Below are 27,682 nucleotides of genomic sequence, written 5' to 3'. Positions count from 1 at the left end.
AACCTGAATGTGCCTGTTTGTTTGTTGGCTCAGCTGTTCGCTCTGTGTGGGAGCGCGTCACGTTTAACTGTCAAAGCGCGCGCGTGTGTGCGAGTGTGTGTTTACTCTTGTTAAAAAGGAAGTCGTTTCCCTGCCGCCTGTGGATGCTGAGTTTAACGGCGGTGCGCTGAGATGAGTCAGTGTCAGTCAGGTCACTCATACTAATACACACGCTGATACAGTCAGTGGTCAACTTGGCATGGTGTGTGTGTGCGTGTGTGTGTGTGAATGTGGAGAAGAGTGTATCCACGAGGCCCTGTCATTTGAGTGTTTGAGCTCATTTGGCATCAGAGGAATTGGGTGAAAGGTCTTTCTCAACCCGGCGTTCAAAACACTCCAGATACGATCCAGATGTGTGTGTGTGTGTGTGTGTGTGTGTGTGTGTTCCTGCTTGTACGACGGCTCCACTCCTCCCTCGCCATCACACATCAGAAACCCCCCTCCTCCAGACTCTCCCCATCTTTAAATCCCCTCTCCCGTGTCACCAGCTTTTTCATAACCTCTGCACTGAGAGTCCGGGAAAGATGGAGCGATCTCTGCTCGTGGCTTTTATGTGTGTGTGGGCCCTCAGCAGCCTGTCTGCAGCATCAGGTGAGTGTGAGCTTGTGCGGAGGTGTCTGGGAGAAAATACTGAGAAAATGCTGGGTAGCTTTCCAAATAACAGTCTTTATATCATTTAAAAAAACGTTTTGTGTGTGTGTGTGTGTGTGTGTGTTAATGAATAGTTGATGAATTACAGCTTTTGTAACTTGTAGGAGAAACACAGACTATATTTTAATTCTCAGAATTTATTATTCATATTTTATCATATTTCTATCCTAATTTAGTCACACTGTAGCATAACTTTTTATAATGGTTAATGTATTTACTAACATGACTTACAATGCTTGTTCAGCAATCATAGTTCAACACTTAGGCCGATGCATTATTAAAACTTTAACTACCCCACCAAGAAAACATTTTAACATTAAGTTAAATTTTTTTAAACATTTTTGAGGAATTAAATTTAAACATTTAACTCCTAATGTTGCTAGTTAACACATCCAATACATTTTTTTTTCAATGCATCCCTTAATTTCTAAAATATCAACCTCTACTAAATGGTTGCTATGTCGGTTTATGGTGAAAGTACTGGAATTCATACATATACTATGAAGAATCAGAAAATATAAAGTGTAAGACCAATTTATTCAAAAACTAACTAACTAACATAACTTAAATTACATCATTTAACATGTTTTCTTGTCTTTTTACATCAACATCAAATCAAGTGGTGCAACAGGACGATGTTTGTTTGATTTTTTTTTTTTTTGTGAACAATGTTGTGTGTGAACCATTATTTAAAACTGTCAAAATTTGGTAGAACAGGCAGTTCAAGGGTTAAAATACTAATTCATGCTTGTTAACATTAGTTAATTCACCATGAGTTAAGAAGAGCTATTAAACAACTTTATTTCTGTTACCAAACATTAACAAAGATGAGAGTAAATATTTGTAATACAACCTTATTGAAGTATTACCCATAAAGTTTTAAAACACATTTCAGTCTCCGTCATATTTTCATGAAATTTCTGTTCACCCAAAATTAAAAATGCTATCATCATTTACTTCATTTTGCTTCTCTTTTGAATTCATATTTTGAAGAACTTTTTTGCCACTATACTGGAAGTCAATGGGGTCCAAAATAATTGTTACCAGTTTGTCCTGTAGCTTGCCATGTACGTCGGCAGACTTTAGATGCAGAGGGGAGTTGACCACAACAACAAGGTTTGAGTTCGGTTTCAGAAAGTGGGTAAGAAAAAAATGAAGCCAAAAAAATTAAATAAAATAAACAAGTAAACAACAGGTTGAGAATAGTGGTAAAATCTGAAAACGTAGTAAAAAGCAGACAAGGGCTTTTCTTTTTCTCGATTGCTTTTTAAAACATTGTCAGCTGGGTTTAGGGAAGGGTGTGGGTGGGTCAATTGGTGCTTTTGAAAACAATTGGTTTGGGTTTAGGGAAGGTGGAGGGTGGGTCAGTAGATCGGTCAGTCAGTCAGTCAGTCGACAACGGCCTCTGGTAGATTTTTACGAGAATAGCAGGCGTGAATGGCACTCGAGAGAGATATTTGAGATCTCAAAAAGATACACAGCGGACTCTGGTGGATTCGCGAAAACAAAATAAACCCCAAAAGCTCCTGGGATGTATTTGACGCTCTCCAGTAATGTATCTAGCGGTGCTTTTCAGAATGAGTCTGGGTTGGAAGTTTTGCAATAACATGGGTAAGTAAACAGAATTTTTACTTCTGCTTTACAAAAATGTCAATTTTATTATTGTTTACTTCCATACCCTCAGAAAATTGCCTTGAATCTGTTTTTAGAGCTAGTTTTCCATGAATTTTGCATACATATACAGTGAATAATCTTAAGTTTCTATCTAAAATGTGCAACTGTGTTAAAAAAAAAAAATCATTATTTCAGGTGCCTCCAAACCTTTTTTTCTTTATTCTACTAAACAAGAAAGCTAAAAACCTGTAACCACTGACTTCCATAGTAGGAAAAAAACTAATATTATTGAAGTCAATGGTTGCACGTTTCCAATGTTTTTCAAAATATCTGCTTTGCTTTTTAACAAAAGAAAGAAACCCAAACAGGTTTTATACAAGTAAAGGCTGAATAAATGATGACAGAGTTTTAAAATCTTTGGGTGAACTATTCCTTTAAGCTCTTTATTTTGCTACGAGCGTTCTGTTTTGTTATGGGCTTGTAACATTTAATTGCTGCATCCTGTTTATGGGTGGGCTACATTCATCACTGTCTTCTTTATGTGGACATATTGTGTTTAACACCTGGTTTCAGTTCAGTGAACAGTGTTTTGGGCAGATGGCCAGACATTTAAGAGCACGATATTTTATGGCACAGAGTAAATAAATAGAAATTGCTTTTGAACATTGTATTTAAAGAGTGAGGAGTCGCCTGCATGCCCATTACTAGCAAAAGAAATATAATTGTATGCCTTTGGAGTTATTCTCTTATGCATTAATTAGGTAAAAAAAAAAAAACTAATTCAAAGTGGTACAGTACTTTTATTTAGACTTTTTCAAATAACACCTCATGTCTCATATTTGTAAATCTAAAAGGTCCATCAGTAACTGATGTATGTATTTTGTTGGATGCCAAGGAACAACTTTGAAGAAGCATTTACTGATGAGTGATTTATTCTTGAGCGACTTCAAAAACAGTCCTGTTAATGCTGTGTTTCACGGGTAAAATATGAATAAACCCAGCAGTTGTGTTAAAGTTGAGCTCTACATTTAATAAAAAAATTAATTCCAGCTTTTGGGATTGCCCAGGCCATGTTTTTACCAGTTGTCCATGTTTGATCAACATTGGCTCAACATTTTTAAAAGCAAGAGTTCAAAAGTCATATTTGGCCAAAAGTTTAGCCAAAATTTGGCTTAAACATAGACAAACCTTTTTTTATCATTAAGAATTTACCCAACGCCTGGGTTTGTCCATGTTTGACCCAATTTTTTTCGATAACATCCCAACTGTGGCTATTGTGTTTTCGTACAATTGTACTATTTCTTCACAATTTATCTTGAAGAAGATGCAGCGGAGCAGTGCCCAGAAAGAATACTGGGTAACGAGAGAAGACAGACATGCCCAAAAAAGTGTCAGCAAGATAAAGACTGCGGCAACAAACGCCAGTGTCTCTGCGATGGCCAGTGTGGACTCAGCTGTGTGGTCCCAGGTCAGAGCTGCAAACATCTGAACACACAAACATTTACAATAAGCTTAAAAAAAAAAGAAACTACAAACAACTGTTAAACCTATGATACACTAAAAGGAAGTTTTCAAGGTTTTCGTGTGATTCTACTTTGTGAACAGGTCGTATGTGTCCGTGGCCTCTACCGCTTGGAAAACATTCTGATATAGTTCTCCTTTCCCCTTCACCCTCTTTCTCTGCCCTGCTTGAGGTTCGTTGTAAGTCTGGGTACACCTTGTCAAACGGACTGGACACTACAATACGCCGCTGCCAAGGTGACCGGCAATGGAGTGGAGATGAGCCTGTTTGTTCGGGTAAGAAAGAGTTATTTAAACATCTATGCATCCATACATCTTGCCATCAATCCATGGCCCAACACTAACATTTTGTACTCATTACTGGTCAGTGACTTGAGAAATTTTACAATGCAAAAAACACTGCTCAAACTAATTGAACTGCAGGCAGATTATTTAGCTTGTTTTAAGTAAAAACTTAAAATTGACTTGTTTTTTTCCTGAAAATATATTTTTTCTTGTCTAGAAAATAATACTTGATTTAAGATGTTTTAGATATTTCAACATTAAAAAGACAAAAACTTAAAGTATGAAAAGCATTTTTTTTGTATTGTAGCATTCATAATTATATATATTTTGAACCAGTCATACTTGTACATGAATTATTTACAAACTAGGGAAAACAATTGTTATTTTCAATAATTAGTATTCTGATTGTTCATGGGCGAGGCAGTAGGTAGTGCTGTCGCCTCACAGCAAGAAGGTCGCTGGTTCGAACCTTGGCTCAGTTGGCGTTTCTGTGTGGAGTTTGCATGTTCTCCCTGCCTTCGTGTGGGTTTCCTCCGAGTGCTCCGGTTTCCCCCACAGTCCAAAGACATGTGGTACAGGTGAATTGGGTAGGCTGAATTGTCCGTAGTGTATGAGTGTGTGTGTGTGTGAACGTGTGTGTAAATGTTTCCCAGAGATGGGTTGCTGCTGGATGGGCATCCGCTGCGTAAAATCTGGCTGGTTAAGTTGGTGGTTCATTCTGCTGTGGTGACCCCGGATTAATAAAGGGACTAAGCCGACAAGAAAATGAATGAATGAATGAATGAATGATTGTTCAGGTTCTTATGGGTTTAATGTTGTTGGAAAATCAGTTTCCTTTTGAAATCTCTCTCATTTGACGGCAACAGATTTATAAAGTATTATCATTTCGACGATATTAGGTACATGTCCCATTTTCACACTATGAGCAACATTTTATTTATTTATTTATTTATTTATTTGACATAGACATCACAATTACAGCGGTAACATTGCATCACAATTAACAGACTTGCTAATTCTCAACACCTGTGAGACTTGACATAATGACATAATGAAAATAAAAAAGATACATATACATTATAATTCTTCACATAAAATTACTGAAGGCAAAAGCAAAGGTGGCATGATCAAACAGTAGTTTATTTGTGCAAACACTGCTGTTTTCTTTTAACTGCTTTTTAAGAACACTACTAAAAATATTTATATTACTTTCTAATTTTTAACAGGTAAATCATTCCACAGTTTGGCTCCCTTAAAAAAAGAATTGAGACTCACCAAATGAGCACTTTGGCACTAGAAAGTGACTATTAGCAGTTGCTCGTGTGACACTGTGAAAGGTTTGATGCCTACTGATTAGATCAGAAAACAGCACTGGAATTTGATTATTTAAACATTTGAAAAACAATTTAGGATAATTTAAAATAATTAAACATCAAAATTAAATAACTATGTTTACATAAAACATCAAAATGATGCCATCGCATAGCCTTTAAATCTATAATAGAACTTTATATGCAATTTAGTCTTAAACCAAAGTTTCCCATTGATATGAAAGTTTAATTATCATTAATAGAGAATTTAATTACAGTTATCAAAAAAAAAAAAACATTTGGACAGTAAATTTACTGTCCATCATTAGGCAAAGTCAACAAGTGTTTTGTTTTGTGTAAAAATATGAATCTACATTTTCATTCAGACTGCAGTTTTTGTTCAGACTATAATTAGATTAAACAAATGTATACATTAGAGAAATATAACGTAAGAGATTTAGCTATTATATAAAATTATTTAACAAAAATAAGCATATAGTGCACAGAACTGTGCATTAGGATGTTTTTAGGGATGCGGGGTCATTTAGGATTTTAAATGTGAAACTTGTGAAAAATGTGAAAACAGATTGCAAACAACTGAACCATTGAACCATTCGAGACAAGTAAAACAGTTATTATAAGCTGCCCACATAAGAATAACAAAGCACCGCACACCAGATTACATATTCTTAGAATTACAATAGTGTTTTCAATTGATAATCATGCTTGAACATACTGCATTCATATTATTGCTGTATTGTATTTTGTTGTATTGTATTTTAAGGATTAAAAACAGTATTGGCAAACTGGTGAGTAACTTTGTTACTCACATTTGGAGCTTATCTTAGGTCCTCTCTTTATCTATAACAGTGGTCTCAAACTTTGGGCCAAAGCTCTGCATAGTTTAGATCCAGCCACCTCCAACTCACACCTGCTTAATAGTCTCCGGTAGTTTAACACCTTGATTAGTTGGATCAGCTGTGTTTGATTAGGGTTGGAGCAAGCTTGGGGGGTGGGGGATTTCTCCAAGCTGCCCCTAACAAGATCCCGGCTTGGGGGATCGGCCACTGATCTATTGGAACTATCAATCTGGAACTCCATTATAGAATCTATCCATAGGGTAAATCCACAGAGAGCTAAATTTTATTATTTATTATTCTCCTGGTTGAATTTACACCATCACAAGGTGTTCTGAAGTGACGTAAGTCAGTAGATAGCACTATCAAATTTGATATATCATAAAAATCAGCAACTGGAGAAAGAATGATGCCATGATCTGAGTATGTCAGTGAAAGAGAGTGCTCTTATTGGGTTTTCAGCTACAAATCAGAGTGAAACTCAAAGAAGCTGGCTGTAAATTTGTTGAATTTATTAAATATTTGCAAACAATCTGGATTATCAGACTTTCAGATATATTTGCACTAGTGAACCCCATTGTGGTGAGCAAGAAGTACTGTGAAAACAGTATATAAATGCTGCTTTGTTTACTGTTAGTATGTGTGCAGCGCTAGCTCCAGTTTCCAACTGTGAAATGACAGTACAGATACTGCCACCTGCAGCTATGGAGAGATACAGTACATCCTCTCATGCAGGAGCAGAACATGCGTTCTCATTTCAGTTGGCTGTTGTCCATTTTGGCCCAATCCCAATTCTATTTTTGTACCCCTACCTCTTCCCCTTCCCCTTGGCCCTTACAAGTAAAGGGGAAGGACTTCAAAATGTAAGAATTGGGACAGCATTACAGTACCTGCACATGTCATCACATGTCAGGGGTGGCCAACCCTGTTTCTAGGGAGCCACCTTTCTGCAGATTTCAGTTGCAACCCAAATCAAACACACCTGGCTGTAATTATCAGGTGGTGTTCAGGTTCTAATTAATTGGTTCAGGTGTGTTTGATATGGGTAGCAACTGAAATCTGCAGGAAGGTGGCTCTCCAGGAACAGGGTTGGCCACCCCTGTCATAGGTCGTCGCAATCTCTTGCTTCATATGAGTTCAGACGATCGCGAACACTGTAGGTATTCCAGTTGTGCTATTTTTTTGTCTTTATCTTCAGGAAATCACTGAAAGCATATTTTATGTTATCATAACGATTTAATGTGGCAATAAGTTCGTAACTATACTGCGCATTTACACCGTAGCCATATTCATCTATGTAAACACACAAAAACAACACTAACATTATAGCAGACACTGTAAAAAGCCCATTCCCAGCCACTAGACATTACTGACAGGATATTCGAGAGTCATCGAGTGACAGAATGTTGTGGGACTGCTATACAGGAGTTATGATTAGGGATCATAGATCGCAAAATTTAGTGGTTTTTATTTTAGCGTTTTTTTTAAAGCATGACTGTAAAACGTGAATGTAAAACATATGCTTGTTTGTTGTAAAAAATTGTAATAATGACAAAAAATACCAATTTGTCGACCTCCTTACTTCCGGGTGCAGTGATCCTGCCGTTGTGGCTGCTGTATTCTGGGAAATTTTCTTACCCCATGGTTTCGAGTGTGGTCCTGAAAAATCATCATTCAAAGGGGTATTTATCCCTTCCCCTTAGCTCTACACTAGAGATCTGCGCGGGACTAAATTTTGAATCCCGCTCCCGCCTGCACCCGCCAGGTTTTTGCCCGAACCCAACCGCTCCCGCTTATATTAAGAATTTATTGTCCCTCTGCCCGACCCGCCCCGTTTTCTGCCCGCCGCGCCCGATCGCGCTAAAGAGCGGGGGAGAACGAAACCGAAAATCCCCCAGCTATACAGTCCAGACAGCCAAGCTGTCTGTATAAACACACACACACACACACACAGCACCAAGCACACACACACAGACAAATCTCTCTCTCTCTCATAAGCGCGCGCGCGCACTAACACACACACAAGCACCAAGCAGACACACAGGCGTTTGGTGTTATATCAACTCAAAGGCTTGTAATACCATGTATCAAGTACCAATGTAATACCAAAAGGTTTTATATAAGGGTATATAAATACTGAGTCGCGCCAGCTCCGGGCCGCAGCGCACATTACTCTCGGGCCGATTCCGGCGCCGATTCTCGCTTACGGCCGCCGCATCTGGCCCGATTGATTCGGGCCGGAATCGGGCAGTGAGTCCACAAGCATCCGGAGTCCGGCAGCCGGAGCCGGGCTGAGTGGTAAGTCTCTGGCAGGCGAGAATCTAGCCGAAACGGGCCCGAGTGTATTATGCTATCTGGGAAAGCTCTCTCACTCTCTCTCACTCTCTCTCTCTCATTCGTGCGCGCACACTAACATACACACACACAAGCACCAAGCACACACACAGGCAAAGCAGTTGGTCGCGGATGTAAGTGAAGAGTGGGGGGCCGGTGGGAGGGGGGATCGGTCAGTCATGGGCCCCTAATAATATCTCTGGGCTTTTTAAATTACTATTGGTTGGGTTTAGGGAAGAAGGAGTGTGGGTCAGCTGATCAGTCAGTTAATCAAACAGTCAGTTAACAATGCTCTCTGGTGGATTCACGCAAAAACAGCAGGTGCAAATGGTACTCGTGGGAGAAATTTAAGATCTCAAAAAGCATACACAGTGGTCTCTGGTGGATTCACGAAAAGAAAAGAAAAAAGTGGCTCCTGGGACATATTTGGCACTCTCCAGAAATGGATATAGAGGTACGTTATCAGAATGAGCCTGCCTGGGTTGCTCAAAGACTTGGTAGGGGTCCTTGGAATTGTAATATTTGAAAACTCCTGATTTATACTGTTATTGCAGACATGTACAGCATATAAAGGCTCAGTCTCCCTTTATTGAAAGGTGGAAACAGATGATGTACATGATGTACTTTACTCTGGTGATCATCTGCACTGGTTAGTGTCTCATTGGGTCGGACTGCCCTCATCCTGTTTGCAAACTGTCAAGTTGTTGTCAGATTTACGCAATTCAGAGAGAATGCTACATAGCAACAAAGTGATGGTGGTGATATTGAGGACAGCCAGCCATGAATGCGAGATAAAAATGAGGAATATGTGTCAGTGTCTGCATAGTAATGTGTTTTTTTTGGTTGTTTATGGAACAAATGCTTAGAGCTTGTAGACCTGGGTCACTGCTTGTTTCTGGATGGTGGGGTTTTAGTCTAAAGACTCCAGCTCTGTGGAGAGGAGGCGTAAATCGGCTGAGCTCCAGGCTGCAACATTCCCAGTATCATCCCCCTCTATCGCATGCACACATTTACACTCACATTTCCTGGAGTAACATGAGAGGTATTTCTAGGAATGAGCTGTCAAAAGAGCTGAGGTGTGGGCGTTTGGGGTCTGTGAAAACTGTCCTGCAGTACTCTATATTTGCAGATCAGTGGCATGGAATATTTCACAAGCAAAGGCAGGCATGAACATACGCCGGATTCACACACAAAGTTCAAGCTCATTCAAAGCTGTACAATGGAAGTTTAGTGTGTGTGCATGTTGACTGTGTGATTTCCTCCCCCTTCATTAATCAGTCATCCTCACAAAAGGGGGAGAGATTTGATACATAACTGCATGAGTCAACTGCTCAATAGGGAATGTGAGAACAGCTTGTTCCAGATGGATTTTTCTGATAAAACTCAAAATCGAGCCACGCATTCTGTCCATCCATCATCTGGGTACCCGCTCAGCCACACGGTGACCTGCAAATCCATTTGTCAACCCTAAATATCCATCTGTCTATTCACCCTGTCATGTATTTGTACTCCTGCTTCGTAATGTAGTGAATAAAATCCCCAGGCTAGTAGTCACAGGGTCATCCATTTAGATTCCTGTCCTGACCATGTATGAAGAGACTGAATAATGGACCTGAAGCTGAATAACAGAAGGCCTTTGGGTGTATTTACGAGCTTTGACACTAGAGTAATACCTTCATAGTCCCTGTAACCGTTGGTGGAAGTGGTGGCTTTTTTGCATAACCTTTCTGGGGAACTAAATTAGCTCATACTTTAGTGTAAGACACAGGTGCTCCAACTTCCAATTGTAATTAAACACACCTGATCAAACTAATTGAATCATTCAGGCTTGTTTGAAACCTACAGGTAAGTGTGTTGAAGTAGGGATGGAACTAAACTGTGCAGGACTGCGGCCCTTGAGAAACTGAGTTTGACACGCCTAGTGTAGGGTCTAACCCAGTGTTTCTCAACCACAGTCCTGGATGACCACCAGCTCTGAACATTTTTCATGTCTTCTTAACCAAACACACCTGATTCAGATCATCAGCTCATTTAGAGACCTAAAATGTTTGTGACACACATCTAAAACATGCAGTGCTGGTGGTCCTCCACGTGGTTGAGAAACACTGGCCTAACCCATGACAATAGGAACTTTAGGGGATGCAAATGTACATTGATTGGATAAATGCATGCCACACAAAACAAACACTGTATTTTAAAGTGTAGCAAGACCTACACATACAGAATGCTAACAGACAATGGTGACCATGGTGATGTGTCCATTTCTCTATCTTGATGATATGTATCACTAGTCGTAGTTGTTGTTGGAGATTTCTTTGTTCTTCTTTTTGCTCTTTTAGTGACATAATTTATGTTTACATTCTGATACTGTTTATCCCAAGACACACTAATAAGCCCTGCGAATGCAAATTAGGGAAATGTAGTTCTAGGGAGACTAGCCTGGTGGCTAGGTCCTATAACTTCCTGGTGTGGCACACTTTTACTCTCTGCTCTACACCAAGCGCTTGTTTTAATTCCCAAGAGTTTTCTTAAGAAACTTTGCATTCTCTAGCAAAACTTTTGAACTGCCCAAAGAAATTTTGCCTTCCAAAATAGTTTTGGATTTGCTCACAAATATTTTGCAATCTCTCATTCTTTTAAATGTACTCTGCAGAGCCAATTATGGCTAATAAAGGGTTGATTTAATATGTGGCCATGTTATATCAACAATATTTGCTTTGATATGACTCTTGGATGCAGGAGAAATGGGAAGGAATAAAGATTCCATTGATTCGTCAAGGGCCAAATTATTATAGCAAAGAAACTGGGTGAGAGTGCCTCTAAAACGGCAAGGATTGTGGGTTGCCCCCGGTCATAATAAAAGTGGTAAAAATTTACCAAGAATTTCCAGATTTTGTCTCATAAAAAACAAACCACAAACCAGCAACAGGGTGCTAAACCCAAGGTACATCAATGCTTGAGGCCAAGAAAGCATATTCTGTCTAAACCAGAACAAGTCCAGTGTAACCTTTTTATCCCCACTCCAAGCAAGAATCAAACCAAGGTTTACAGCATAGGAGTGAGCACTAATGGCAAAGATTAAAAATAAAAATAAAACTAAGACTGCAGCCTATAACATCAGTTTCTAATGCATGCCATGATGAGACCTGGAATTAAAGTTTACCAGCTCAACATCTACTACTGGCCACAGTTATACAACCACCTCAAACCTCACTGCTACAGGTCACGACACCAAGAAAACTCTTCAATTTACACCTCCCACTCCAAGCAGGACTCAAACCAGGAAGAGGAGGCACTAACAAACACTCTAAAGACCCCAGCCACTAGTGCGCCTCTGGAGGCCATGGGAGTCATTTAAAGATATGCCTCAAAAAGGGCACCTCTCAACCTCTCAAAAAGCGTGTTTAGGGTGATCGGCCACTAATGCTGTGTTCACACCAGATGCCGAAGAAGCATCAAGCGCGAGTGATTTACATGTTAAGTCAATGCAAAGGCGTGAATAGACATACTGTGGCACGATATGCACAAATGGCGCAACGCGTATTGAGCGTTCTGTGCTTTTGATGCTCTTAAAGCGCAAACTGCTTGAGTTTGAAAATTTGAACTTCAGCAGACATTCACGCCGCTTTAACCAATCAGGAGCTTGCTCTTGTGCGGGTATGATTATGACGTTGTCGGTGTCCCGGGGGAATATCCTCCTGCACACACTGACAACAGTTCATTAAACTGGGCTCGGCTCAGTCAGAAGCACCGCTAAATGCTTCTTTCAACCATGTACAGTTTCTGGAGGAGTTAATGAGCTCACAGAGCAGGGTGCACTTCTGAAAGGATCTAGTGGACTCAGACACGGTTCCGAACGAATCAACGCTGTTTTTTTTTAGCATTCATAAAGCACATAAACACAGTTATTTTCTCAATAAAACTCATGTTAGCCATTTAGCAATGAAGCTAGAGTCACCGGGCAGAAAGAAGCCCTGCCCATGACATGAAAGCGTGTCTGTTTTGATGTGAATTTAACTCGCGGATGAAGCGGATTTGACGCACGATTGAAGCAAGTAAACTCAAATGTTTACGCGTCTATTTACACGCGAAAAGCATGATTTATCCACGCTTTCCACATCTGGTGTGAACACAGCATAAGGGTGACAGCATAAGGGTGTCAGTGTAAAAGAAGCCACCTGGTGGAAGCTGTACATATAAGCTTCACTCCCCTGCCTCTACAGGTGCACTAGTGGCTGACACTATAGACTGTGGTCTTTTGTTAGTGCCCTCTCTCCTCTCTCTCTGTTGGAAAGGTTGGTTTGAATCCTGTTTGAAGTGGGATGTGCAAAACTGATGGAGTTACATTGGTGCCGTGACTCAGATAAAAGTAAAATTTGCATTGTTTGCGTAACAGAGGCCAGCTAGTGAGAGCTGTACCAATGAAACTCATTTCCATGGCCTCCAGAAGCACACAAGTGGCTGGCACTATTGGCTGGGGTCTAAGAGTGTTTGCTAGTACCCCCTCTTCCTGGTTTGAATGATTTACTAACGGCTTGCGTGCTGCTTATGAGCCCTGCGTGCCTAGCATTGTAATCTCCTGCTGCGCCTTGCGTTTTTTTCATTGTGCATTGTGTGCTCAACATACAGTCAACTCTGAGTGGAAAAGTGCGTTACATCAGTCGCATCTTTTTTATTCTCCAATCAAATGAAAGCAGAGTCAGGGTTTCTGTTGAAATACCTGCAGTGTTTGTGTTGTCAAGACGACTACAGAGACTTTTGAAGATGGAGGAGAGACTTGTGGTTGCTGTTTTGAGTTAAGCCTGTTTTATACTTCTGCGTCAATTGAACGGCGTAACCCACGGCACATGCAATGCGTGTATCTGTGCATTTATACTTCTGCGCACTGTCTCTGTTGGTCTGCATTAACACTTCCGAAACGCTAGTTGGCAGTGAGGTGTTATTGTTCCTCTGTGTCGAGTTTCTTCGCTGGTATTTAGTTTTTTCTGAACGCTTCCTGAATGTACAAGTGGCTCAAACTCACTTATTTTAAGGCAGGAACCGGTGGACATGCAACAACTTTAACTATGAGGTAAACACAAAACAAAACTTTCCATCCGGAGCTCCTTCACGGGACTCCACACTTGTAAACAATCGCTCCATCGGGCTCGCGCAAATCTCAGTCCCACCCTGACTCATCAGCGCTACCAAGCCGACCAAAAACAGAGCTTGCGCTACGAGTCGTTGCGAAGTGTAGTTACATTTTTTGAGAGGTGCACGTCAGCCGACGGCCACGGCGTAGGGCTATGCGTCAACACGTAGGCTGCACCATAGCATACGCGTGCGCTTGACGCAGAAGTATAAATCATCCTTTATTTTGTGCTGTATGACCCACAAATCTTGAATTTGCAGCACTCGTGCTCAATACACAGCTAATTCAGTCCTTGCCTAGTGACATAAAAAACAAACTGCGCTTCATTTTCTTTTCAACAAAAAAGGCAGTGTGGTGGACCTCAGGTTTTTGGCTGATGTATACTTCTGCGTCAAGCCCTACGCCGTGGCCGTCAGCGTCGCTGACGTGCACCTCTCAAAAAATGACGACGTGTACCGCAAGCGATGTGATTGGTCGGCTTGGTAGTGCTGAGGAGTCTGGGCAGGGCCGAGAGCCGCGTGAGAGGCGCGAGCCCGATGGAGCGTTTGTTTACAAGTGTCCTGTGAAGGAGCTCCGGATGGAAAGTTTTCTTTTGTGTTTACCTCATAGTTAAAGTTGTTGCATGTCCGCCAGTTCCTGCCTCAAAATGAGCGAGTTTGAGCCACTTGTACATTCAGGAAGCGTTCAGAAAAAACAAAACACCAACGAAGAAACTCGAAACAGAGGAACAATAACACCTCACTGCCAACTAGCATTTCGAAGTGTTATTGCAGACCAACAGAGACAGCGTGCAGAAGTATAAATGCACAGCTACATACTTTGGATGCGCCGTGGGTTACGCCCGTCACTTGACACAGAAGTATAAACCAGGCTTAAACCAGTCTTTTTTATTCAAGTCACAGCACCAGTGTAACTTCTTTGCTTCTTGAGGCTAAGAGAGTGAGTTGCAAACCCACATAGCTCCGTTACCTCAGGAAAACATGTTAATACATTTTACTTGATTGATTTTTTTGTCCACCAAACCAACAAAGCATTTTAGTTCAAATGCTCAAAATAAGAGATAAACAAGTTATTTTGATTTTCCCATCAGCCCCCCCAGGCGGAGATGTTTCAGCAGGGCCGGGTCTGGTGCCTGATGTGTCCTGTTCATTGCCTGAAGATGATGATCTGCTCTCTGTGCAGGGCAGTGCCACCACGGGATCCACTATCAAGTACCGATGTGCATCTGGGTGAGACTGAATAGAAAGAATTCAACTGGAAAGAGATATCTGCCACTGATATAAACAGAATGTCTTGTTTTTTTTATGCTTATGCAATCTACACACCTCGTCCTCTTTCCCATACAGATCTGTGCTGATTGGAAATAGTGAGAATATCTGTCATGAGAACCAGACGTGGCAATACCCTCACCCCATCTGTCGCCGTAAGTGTGTATGTGTGCGCATGTCTACGTAAACACCTTCACATTGGACTGATTGAGACAGAAATCTTGCTTAAATGAAATAGCAGGTGTATTAGAATGTGTATGGTTGAGTGGAAAATGTTGAGCCGAACTGCTAAAGAGATCTTGGTTGTGTGCTCTTGCACGCCATGCTACTTACTAAGTAATGAGATGAGAGGGACAGCGGGAGAGAGAAGAGCAACAAAGACTGTGTGGGCTTGTGAGTAGGTGGATGGGGCACTATGTGTAAATGAATTTTTGAGTGTGAATCGCTACTGAAGCCGATGCGGGCTTGACTAATATATGGTGGTGCAATGCTGCCCCCTGTTGGTTATGTTATGCATTTAGGCCTTACAGTTTTGTCTGCCGTTCGTCACCTTAGCATTATAAATCTTGACCTTTTTGTCAGTTGAGTCACTGCCATATTCTTATTAAATGACAACTTAATTACATTATGGGATGCTACTAGTTGTTTACATTTTAAGACTTTTTATTTGAAAAACAAATGTTACACACATACTGTTTGCTATGGAATGCAAAAACTTTGAAGCTCAATATCTCAAAACCATTCAAGTGGTGTTTACTGCAGAGCCATTTGGGCAGAGCTGAGCTCCAGCGAGGGGGAGCTTGAGCTCTCGCTCCTCCTTTCTTGCACTTCTTCTACGAGTGATGTCACTGGGGGTAGGGTTAGGGGTGGGGTTGCTGTACGCATTAAAACAGCTTATAGGAGGAGGAGCGAGAGCTCATGCTCCCCCTCGCTGGAGCTCAGCTCTGCTCAAATGGCTCTGCAGTGAGCAGTGTCTCAAACCATTCAGAATGCAGATAGGACCTTATAATTCCAAGGTGATGCTTCGCTACATGGTCCAGATAAAAACTTAATAGCTGATACATTTTGAATTGTAATTGGAAACCAGTGAGTGTATTTTCTCAATATGAAAAATTTATAAATTTGCGTATCATTACTTGAATCATTTAATCAATTAATTACTTAAATGTATTGTGGACGGAACAGTTATGTAACCCAACGGAGTGCACTTTCTATATTGATAATTTTTGTAGTAAATCTTAACTGCAAATACTCTCCAGTCTCTTAATATACCGTTTAATGTATGAATGTTTTCTGTTGTTTTTATAAAGGATATGGAAATCTGCAAAAGCACATAGGCCTGAGCATTTTCAGTCAAAACCAAAATTGTAGGCATAGTTTGCATCAGGAAATACTAAAGAGGGCAGTGTTAAATTGGATAGACATTTATTAATGAACAATGACACAATTATTTGTAATTTATTGGTGTTTGGCCCTGATTTGTTTATTGATTGATTCATAAATATTTCCTTTTAAGAGATGAATAGAGATTTTGAGCATGTTACAGGTGTTTGCATATAATCCACTGAGTGTTGCTTTTACTGCAAGTTGTTTTGAGAAACACACTAATGGTTTGCAAATGTTAATGGTGCTTCAATAATCGTCCCTGTTCTTAAGACTTTCATAAATGAGAGAAAAAAATAATCTTGTAAAAAACTGACATCAGGTCCAAACTGTTGTACATTGATAACAATAAATCAACATAAAATTAAATATAAAATAATACAAATTGTTGATTTTTTTGTGAGGTAAAAAAATTGAACAACCCAGCAAGCACACAACGTTATAAGACCGTTAATATTAGGTTAGATTTAGGTTGCGATGTTAGGTGACCAAAATTCAATGTCTAGCTAGCGTCTAAAGACATTATAATTTTCATGTTTAATAACAACGTTAAAAGATTGATATTTGGTTGATTTTAGGTTGTGCTAGAAAGTTACCAAAGTCCAACATCGAGCCAGCATCTGAAACCAACGTCATATTGAGGTCAAATACGGACATTTAATTGCCCAAAATCCGATGTCTGATAAATGTCATAGTGGTAACATCCACACAACATCAAGCTGTAACATCAATAGACATTGATATTTAGTTATTTTAGGTTGGACGTTGGACATTGAACTGACATTGGGTTCTGCTGTCAACCCGATTTTCATTTACAAACAAAATGCAACGTCCCCACAACGTTGCTGTACAACGTCAATCTGACATCATGCTGACATCAAGTGCCTGCTGGGAATATAAATGTCATTTTCAGGTTTTTGTTTTATAAACTGCACATCATTCGAACCCACTGTACACAATAATGGAGCGTACATTCAAAAATATCTTGTCATCGTTTACATAGCCTTTACTTGTTTCAAACTTTCAAACACAAAATAAGCCGGAAAATGTATTTCCATAGTTTTTGTTTTTCCTATTGTGGAAGTCAATGATTACAGGATTTCAGCTTTCTTTAAATATCTTCTTTTGTGTTTAACAGAATAGTAAAACTTTGGAACCATGTGAGGGTGTGCAAATGTTATTTTTTGGGTAACAAATCCTTTTAACAAATCCACTGTCCATTATAATGGGCCAACATATTTAAGGTCTAAACCCACATATTTAAAAAAGAAAAAAATCTGCATTAAAAGCTTGCAATTCAACAGTCGATTTTTAACTTTAATAATCAAATTGAATCCTTCTTTTTTCAATACAATTCATGAAATATTGGCAATCATGTCAATAATTGTGATTAATAATAATAATTATTATTATGATCATTGTGTTCTTGGAACATAGTGTGCCATGCTTTTTTTGGCCTAGTGGACATTTCTTGAATTACAACAAGCAGTCTTGCTGTCATTTGATGGAGAGATTAGATGATAAAAGGCTTATATCATAGACAGCAGGCTTTAAATTTGCTGAAATACCCTAGAACCAAAAATAATAATGATAAAACAAACATGACCTGAAGAATTTCAGCTCATAAATGGTGATTCTACTTCTATTCGCACATACTGTTGTCGTGGAAATCTGCTAAATGACTTCAATCAGACAAGAGTTAGAGCAAAGCAAAAAAGCTGTTTATTAAAATAATTCTGCAGGATGACACCTGTTACACATACACGCGGAGTAAATGTGTAAGAGACCGTGCGTTACCCATCTAGCAAAATTCATGTGACAAATCCAGCCCACACCAGGGTCTGGGCCACAAATAAGCCAGCAATATTAGATATTAGCAAGAATTCAACCAAATGAACCAGAACTGACCCTATTCTGGGCCACAATTTACTTTTATTCATATACTTTACACTTGCTGGATGTGGCAAAGTACAAAAATCCCAGCATGCATTGCAGTATGAATACATTGTACAGCTTATTGAAGCTCCAGTTTTCATTATTTGCTTTTGATTCTGCTGTTTATGTTGACGGTGTTGATTTCGTCACTTTTAGCTTACTGTGCCGAATATCCCCAAAAGTGGCCCACATATGTTTTAAAATAACTGGGCCACGTCTGCCATATTTTCTCTTGGCCACATTAGGCTCACAGCCACAATAGCCAGAGCTTACTGCGCCAAAAATTTGCCAAAAGTGGCATACATATGTCTTAAGACAGGGTTTTTCAAAGTCTAAGACAGTGGGCCTCCCTTTTGACACAACTTATCCATTGGCGCCCCCCTCCTCCCAAACACGCACACACACACACACACACAAAAAAATTCTGGAGGTTTTTCTGCTACCTCATCATGCTTGGTTTCAAGGTGTCGCCGAAGTTTAGCGAGTCTTATGCTGTCATTAGCCAAAATATCTTGACAAACCACACATAACGGTCGTGGTTCATCAGCTGGTCCTGTCCACGTAAATCCTAAACTCAAATACTGACTATCATATCATCCTCTTTTGGGTTTAAGCCCTGAACTTGAAGGCTTTGAATCGTGGGGTCTCAGAAACCGATCCATTGTATTAGCAGCATGATTAGCAGGCATTTACCTGTATTGGCGGGCTTGCCAAACAGAAGCGAATTCACAGCTATGGCCTTCTGGGTAAAAAAGGTTTTCTTATTTTTGATGTATTTTTTTTTAGCTTTGTCTAATTAAAACGTTTAAAAATTATAAAAAATACATATAATAATTAAACTTAATAATTATATTTTTATTATATAATATTTTTTCCCGCGCCTCCCCTGACATGCTCTGGCGCCCCCCTGGGGAGGCGCGCCTCACACTTTGAAAACCCCTGTCTTAAGATAACTGGGCCACATTTGCACCTACATGTGTGAGCCACTTTAGGTTTAGACTCAGATTACCTTTAAATGACTATGCCACATTTTTACCATCTGTGGCCCACATTTGTCCTCCATCATATGGGCCAAATTTATCATTTTTCACATGGAGCACATTAAGCTCACATTCAGATTACATTTTGCCATAAGTACCAAATCTTTGCCCTAAATGGCCTATATATGAATTTGAATCTTTGGCCCCCTTTTGCCATTGTGCAAGTGTGCTACTTTAGGCTCACATTCATTTTGTCTGGGCTGTAGGAATACCACCAGTGCCGCATAACTGCCTAAAGTGGCCCACATTCATATGCTATCTGGGCAGTCTTCTCAACAGACAGTTTTATACCCATCAGTGCACGTACACTCACATTTGTGCCAATTAACTCCAGGAAAGATACATTTCTGGTGGGAAAGAAAACCTTTGCCTGTGGCCAGTACCAAACTGCTTAGTTTCTGACAGCATTTTACAAAAACATGTTGTTAAATAAAAATGTCCATCACACTGTAGAGTGAAAAATGAACAGTGCCATGGTTTTGCAAAAAGGAACAAATCTGACAATTAGGATGACTGTGTGACAATGGGTTTTCTGCTTAGACCCACATCTACTAAATAGCCAACACAATGCTATAGTTTTAGCATCTTAAAACAAACTAAATCAATTGTCTTTAACAAAACGGCTGTCTTTCCCCTTAACAATGACTGTATCCATATTCTCCTACTGTATTAAAAAAAACAACAACTGCCAAAATATGCAAACTGATGCCATTTTACTGTTCAATAACAAGTATCTCCACAACTTACAGTTCAATAGATGTCAGGATCATTCAGTCTACATACATCTGACTTATTAAACTCACATTGTGATTTGTACTGGTCTTAAATTGCTGAATAAGCTGGCACTGTTGAAATCTTAGGTGTGTGCATATGTATGTTCTCAGGTGTGGTTTGTCCTCCTCCTAAGGAGGTTGCTGATCGTGGACACCTGGTGGCCGTCCAGAGAACTGAATATGATGTTGGTGACACTATCTATTACCTGTGCAAAAAGACCTTCTTGTTGGATGGACCAAATCAAGTGACGTGTCTACCTAATGGGACTTGGAGTGCAGAGCCTGCTTGTAGAGGTAAGGAAAGCTGGAAACAACACAGAACATTTAAAAATATTTGTCAATCCAAGGATGTTACAAGTGTAAACAGTCTAAAACGTTTTAAGCTTGTGCATGCTCAAACACTTTGAGAGCAAAATTTGATTGAATTGTGCTAGATGTTCACCTAGTCAAATGCATTTAAACTCTCACAAAAGACCACCTACTCTCTGCCTACCGACTGATCAGTATCTGATCATTAATTTTCTTGTCGGCTTAGTCCCTTTATTAATCCGGGGTCGCCACAGCGGAATGAACCGCTAACTTATCCAGCAAGTTTTTATGCAGCGGATGTCCTTTCAGCATCAACCCATCTCTGGGAAACATCCACACACACACTTACACACACACTCATACACTATGGACAATTTAACCTACCCAATTCACCTGTACCGCATGTCTTTGGACTGTGGGGGAAACCGGAGCACCCGGAGGAAACCCACGCGAAGGCAGGTAGAACATGCAAACTCCACACAGAAACGCCAACTGAGCCATGGTTCGAACCAGCGACCCAGCGATCTTCTTGCTGTGAGGCGACAGCACTACCTACTGTGCCACTGCCTCGCCTCCTGACTGATCATGTGATCATAAAAAAACAAGCTATTTAACACACGGATTAAGATCAAAATTGTAGTTTTCTGCTTGCTGCACTATATATCCCGAAATTACTGTTATCACGATAGTAGTATACAGTATGCAAAATACGTATCTGAGACATGTGGGATAAATTACATTTATTTGATGTATTGGTTGTTTTTTCTAAATTTGGCCAATCAGATGGGGCCTTACTATTTTATCCCCACCTCCCTACAAGTTGCTGTTCTGCTATTGGCTGGAGTGGCCCAAAGGTAAACCCAGAGCTGAAAATAAGTGCTTATGGCAGGAGTCAAGACAAGAGAAGAAATTGGAGTATTGAACCTCAAAGTTTCAAAGACTTTATTTTTGCACTTTGACTGGATTAGAATTAATTAGATCTGAAAAAATATTTTGCTGGTTTTTCTTAATATCATTAATTAAATAAATAATTTTTAAAAATGTATAGGGAAATGATATATCATAAGAAATATTGTTATCGCAATACTAAACAACAATATCACATATCTTTCCAGTATCGTGCAGCCCTAATTTGTTCCTTCATTGTTGCTTTTGTGTTGCACTCTTATGAAACACAAGTGGTCGCAAGAAATGCACTTGAATGCATGTTAAAGGTGCAGTAGGTGATTGTCTTCAGAAACATTTCTTTTTGTGCTGGATCAAAGTCTCATCACATTCCAATTGTAATGATTAAAGTAAATGATCTAAATGTATTTATATGTATTTTTGTATTCTGGGTAAGGCATAAGACTAAAAAATGTTCATCCAATTAAAATTTGTTGGGCCGACAATTTCCATAATTCTGATAAGTAGCTCAAACTGTCTGTACACAAATGTAGATTTGTACATCTGTGCACCTCTGTTTACACATTTACGCCATTTGCAGGTGCATACAAGAGAATGACAGTAAAAAAAAATGCTGAACCACAACTTAATTCTCCATATTGTAGTTACTTTTGCACGGTGGAGGAAGGACAACACCATGGCTGAAGTCAGGGCTGGACTGGGGCAAAAAATCGGCCCTGGCATTTTGGGCCAGAGCGGCCCACTACATTCAATCAAAAAGCTATCTATCTGTGCATGTCCAATATGTTTATCAACTCCTATTTTATAAAACACAAAAGCCATATATATTAAATAAATAAATAAATACAGACATTCATCTCAATTTAACTTCTGTATACTGTCCATAAAGATATTTGTTAAGTTTCTAAAAAATACACTATCATTCATTTATTTCCTTCGCCTTAGTCCCTTATTTATCAAGGGTTGCCACAGGGGAATGAACTGCCAACTATTCCAGCATTTTTTATGCAGCAGATATCCTTCCAGCCACAACCCAGTATCGGAAATCACCCATACACACTCGTTCACACACACACTCATACACTAAAGCCAAATTAGCTTGTTCAATACACTATTCACTCAGCCTGTATTTAATAATAAACATAACAAAAACATCCTGCTGACGCATGAGTAAATCTTCAAAGGGAACAGTGTATTTTATAACCTCATTCATCTGAACAATGAAAACATAATATAAGGAAATTTGTTTCATTTTGATATTATGATTAACAGACACCAAACAGCCTCGTGGAGCTACAAATTTATATGACCGTCATCTTCACTCTGCATTCTTATTACAAAACAGGTCTTAAATATAACTGCCTCCTTTCTTTTTCATTGAAAAGAACGAACTTTACCCCGTCTCTTTTGCAGAATTTCAGTTTTAATAATCAATAATGGCCATTATAAAAGTATAACGGTCAATAAATGTATACTATGAAGGTAAGCAATCAGTCAATGTGCAGAATCAGTGTACGTGGTTACATAAATTAATATATTAGCTTATCTTTGCACTCAGCCAAAACAGAGTTACCTTAGAACAAGTGATTCAAAAGACCGAAGAGTCGTTAGATAGAGACAACAAGATGAATTCAATATCCAATTAACAATTATAGTGAGATGAGATTCAGCAGATAGTTGATGAACTGTCCGACATGCACTATATTCTCACCTGGGGTTTATGCTCAAAGCACCCGCGCTGAACTACTGGGTGCATCTCTAGGCAGAGTGTGTGTGTGTGTGTGTGTGTGGTCACGTGATTTGCGTTTTTAGCCGTGTGCGTTTAGCCTTTTTGTTTCTTCTCTCTGACTCTCGACTATTTTGATATACAGACAATGCACGCTCACACAGACAATGCACGCTCACACAGAGTCCAAAATACTAGGAGTTTGTGATTGGGTCAGCCTAATGTCAATAAAGAAAAGAACCAATGGGCTGCAGAGTGTCACATGGGCCGGCCCGGTCTGTCTGTCTGGAGAAAAAAGCATCTTACTTTCAGAGAGTCACAGATCACAGCATCGTCAATCAATAAAGATAAAAACGATAGGCTGCTAAGCCTTTTATGGGCTGATCAGATCTAAGACGATGATCAGCCCGGCCCAAAAAGTGCGTCTGCCCAGCGGGAAACTCCCCGGTCTGCCAGATGGCCAGTCTGCCCCTGCTGAAGTATTTCTTTTTGACAGGTAATGTTCTGTTTTAAAACTCTTTTAGTAGAAGTAGATTGTGTTATGTTACAAATAGTTTATTTGCACAGAAGTGTTGTTCAGTAACTGCAGCTACTGAACAACACCAGCAGCTAGCTCTCTGCAACTCTCACATGGTCGCCCACTGAAGCTAAGCAGGGCTGCGCCCGGTCAGTACCTGGATGGGAGACCACATGGGAAAGCTAGGTTGCTGCCGGAAGTGGTGTTAGTAAGGCCAGCAGGGGGCGCCTAACCTGCGATCTGTGTGGGTCCTAATGCCCCAGTATATGCGCTATACTGCTCATTGAGCGCCGTCTTTCGGATGAGACGTTAAACCGAGGTCCCGACTCTGTGGTCATTAAAAATCCCAGGATGTCCTTTGAAAAGAGTAGGGGTTTAACCCTGGCATCCTGGCCAAATCTGCCCTCTGGCCTTTGTCCATTATGGCCTCCTAACCATCCCCATATTCCAATTGGCTTCATCGCTGCCTTCTCTCCACCAGTCAGCTGGTGTGTGGTGTGCGGTCTGGTGCAAAATGGCTGCCGTCGCGTCATCCAGGTGGATGCAGCACACTGGTGGTGGATGAGGAGATCCCCCCATTGTGTGTAAAGCGCTTTGAGTGCCCAGAAAAGCGCTATATAAATGTAAGGAATTATTATTATTAGTAACTAAAATCTTCCGGTGAACGATTGATGTGACTATTTTCAATTTCATAAGGGAACTTTTACTGCATTGATGATGCTGATTTTTATTTACGTTAACAACAACACATCGGTAAATAGCGCTATTCCGCCCAGCCTGCTTTACTGAGGTGAAGTTGCTTTTATATTCCACATCACATTGGTTCATTTTTGAACAATGAAAACCTGTGACGCGCTCTCTATATTGTTTACCGTGTTACTTTAAATATTCGGTCTGAAATAGCATGTAAGTGTGGCTTAGTAATAAGTGTAATTCCTGCATGCTGCAGGCCAACCACTAAGCATACAGTAGTTGCTTTAGGACAAAGCTTGTGAGAGAGTGAGACCAGCGATCCTTGCATGCATGAAATATTGCACATTATGACAAGATTTGCTTGCTACACAATTAAATACGTGCTAGATTTTAGCGTTTCCTTCAGAATTGTAGTATTATAAAGTACTATAAAGTTTTTTTAACTGGTGATTGACATGATCTAGTAGTGGATTGTCTACTGTCATCTTTAAGTTGCACGTTCATGATATCAGGAGGGGTGGCTTTGGACAGCAGGGTAAGGAGATAGGTTTTAAAGATATTATGCTAACGAATAGCTTGTAGGCAGATCACCTACTGCACTTTTAATACTGCATGATGCATCATGGATGACCACTTGTGATCAAATCACTGAATATGCATGTTAAAGCAGGGTGGAGTCAGGGCCATGGATTCAAGGTTTGGAATGTTTTGCTTTGCAGCCTTAAATCATAAACCTTTTCTCTTTGTCATGACAAATTTGTCTTATCGTTCTTTTTCCTCCCTCATCTTTCCGATCAGCCCGCTGCCCAGTTCCAGCTCAGCGCAGCAGGGTGATCGTGGGAGGAGTAAAACGCTGGCCATATGATCTGACGGATGGTGTGGTTGCTCATGGAGAGAATGTGACATTTTTCTGTAAACATCCAGAAAAACTGTGCAGCTTTACTGCCACTGAGGTCTGCGTAGATGGGGAGTTAAAGGCACCTAGCTGCTACCTTGGTAGGCAATCAACACAGTTTCACAATTAATATATTCAATTACATTTTTAAATTCATGTTTATTTCTATAGCGCTTTTACAATGTAGATTGTGTCAAAGCAGCTTAACATTGAAGTTCTAGCCAACTGTTTCAGTCCAGTTTTCAAAGATGAAGTTCAGTTCAGTGTGGTTTAACTTTCACAATAACAGTACTAATGGTTCTCTGTTGATAACTAGTTGTATTTTCTCTCTTTAGATCCTACCTGGCTGCAGTTCAAGCTTTACCCTCATCGACTGGTTTCTGAGATTGACGCATGTGATCCTGCAGATCTTCAGTGATCTCATCAAAATATGTTCATATTGGCACATGACTCTCAATCTGACTCAAGTCTGGTTTAACATAAATTGTCTTAATGTGCCAACTACTTTTTGATTTTCCGGACAGGATCTCAGCAGGATCTCACATGCGTGCCTCGTCTAACTCTTATGTCTTCTATTTGATATTTTTCTATTGTTGCTTTGACAAAGTTACCTTAAACAGAGTTTATGTCATATCTGATGTATGCAAACACCCTCATACTTGCTGGAGGTTGTGGATGCTATTAGCTGCTCCCTTGTTATGTCGTCGTACAAAGTGTAAAACTGCTTTAGAAGTTACTCTGGCGTTTATCTTATTATATTTCTGTGTTAAAAGTGTTTTAGCTGATACATTCGTCAGTCACACAAGTGCTTCCAGGCTCCAAAATTGTGCCATGTTGTGATTCTTTCTAGATTTACTTCATTCCAAAAGCAGTTTTATGAAATATATAGCATTAACTGAACTTTGACTGAACTGTTTGACTGGATTACATGAAGAGTAGAGTAGACCTGTGTGTATTATAGCATAAAAAGCCTTGCTGAAGCAGCTTTGCTGAATGATTGCTTTCATAAAGGATTTTTTGAATGTATTTTCCTCTCCATATCTTATAAATCTACAATAAAGAAACTGGAACATGTGTGTTGTCATTAAAAGAACGGATTTTAGTTCAATTAACCATGAATTTGTGTTAACACACAAAAGCCGCATTAATTAGTGGCTGCAAAATACACACTGGCCCCTTCCCCAAGACCAACAAATCAGCCTTTTTAGTGGTGTTTGTAGTGGAGATTAAGTGCACTCAATCAATCCCACAATGCATAGCAGTAACGAGTCTACAACCCATGTACACTCAACAGCTAGACAATCAAGAGGGGTTAGGATGCAGACCTGGTGCAGTGCAATCTGAGCTGCATCCAATGCTTTTTAATGTGCTCACCTAACCCCACCCCTAACCCTACCCGTCACAGTGACGTCACTCACTCCATTGTGTGCATTGTGTCTGACAGTGCATTGGTGAGTGATGCAATCTCAGCTTGCATCATAAATGCTGCATCCAGATACTATTGGGAAAACCCCCTTAGTACACTGTGAGCTCATGCACCATATGGATTTCCGCTTCTGACCACAAGATGGCATCTAAAGTGCCATGTTATCGGTGTAGGTTTCAAAATAAAACATTTATTTATTCATTTTCATTCGGCTTTGTTTCTTATTTATCAGGGGTCGCCACTGCAAAATGAACCATCAACTATTCCAACATACATCCTTCCAGCTGCAACCCAGTACTGGAAAACACCCACACGCTTATTCACACACTCATATGGCCAATTTAGTTAATCCAATTCACCTATAGCGCATGCATTACCGTGGAGGAAACAGGAGCACCTGGAGGAAGCCCACGCAAACACAAGGAGAACATGCAAACTCCACACAGAAACGCCCACTGGTCCAGCTGGGACTCGAATCAGTGACCTTCTTGCTGTGCTAACCATTGAGCCACCGTGCCACCCCAAAATAAAGTATTATTTAATTAAAGTAACATTTATATACATAAATCAAATGTCTTTGTTTCTTTACTAATAGACTAATCACTAAGTGTAAAATACCCTTCACAAACAAAACAACATTCCTTCCTGTGTATTAAATTAACTCACTCCTTCAAGTGGACAATATCAGTGGGCTAATGTAGGGAACAGTGAATGAGGGTATAGGGGGTGATTTTGGATGCAGAAACCATCTCAGATAATTAAACAATTAAAGCCAGCCTGTATAAACTCCTGAGTGCAATAGTGCATTCAAGTCAAGTTAACAAGGCAGGAACTCTGGATTTTACTCTCCGAGTTTCCGAGTTGTGGGAGTGTCCCTAAGAATGTCCCTCAGAAGCAATGGATGAAGCATCTTGACAGTAATTTGACAGTAGATAAAAGCAAAACTGATGCATATTAGTGATTGTTTATTTTGTAGATGTACAGTTCACATTTTTCCAAATGCATGTATAAAATGTATCTTTTGTATAACCACCACTGAGTCATTGTGTCGTCCTGACTTAAACATCTC

The 27,682-nt window shown here is 39.9% G+C and overlaps 1 protein-coding gene across 1 annotated transcript; it reads left to right on the top strand.

The window, feature by feature from the left end:
* Positions 1-530: 530 nt before the first annotated feature.
* ntd5 (ntl-dependent gene 5) lies at positions 531-26,261 on the top strand. Its single transcript, NM_001386345.2, is given in 8 exon segments — positions 531-630; positions 3,626-3,772; positions 3,910-4,101; positions 14,833-14,971; positions 15,089-15,165; positions 20,253-20,435; positions 25,091-25,288; positions 25,523-26,261. Coding segments are annotated over 8 exon segments (1,086 nt in total). The 5' UTR covers positions 531-563; the 3' UTR covers positions 25,606-26,261.
* Positions 26,262-27,682: the final 1,421 nt, after the last annotated feature.

The sequence above is a fragment of the Danio rerio genome, chromosome 16 (assembly GCF_052040795.2).
Source record: "Danio rerio strain M-AB ecotype USA chromosome 16, GRCz13ab, whole genome shotgun sequence".
NCBI lineage: Eukaryota > Metazoa > Chordata > Actinopteri > Cypriniformes > Danionidae > Danio > Danio rerio.
This window is presented reverse-complemented; position numbering and strand designations above follow the sequence as displayed.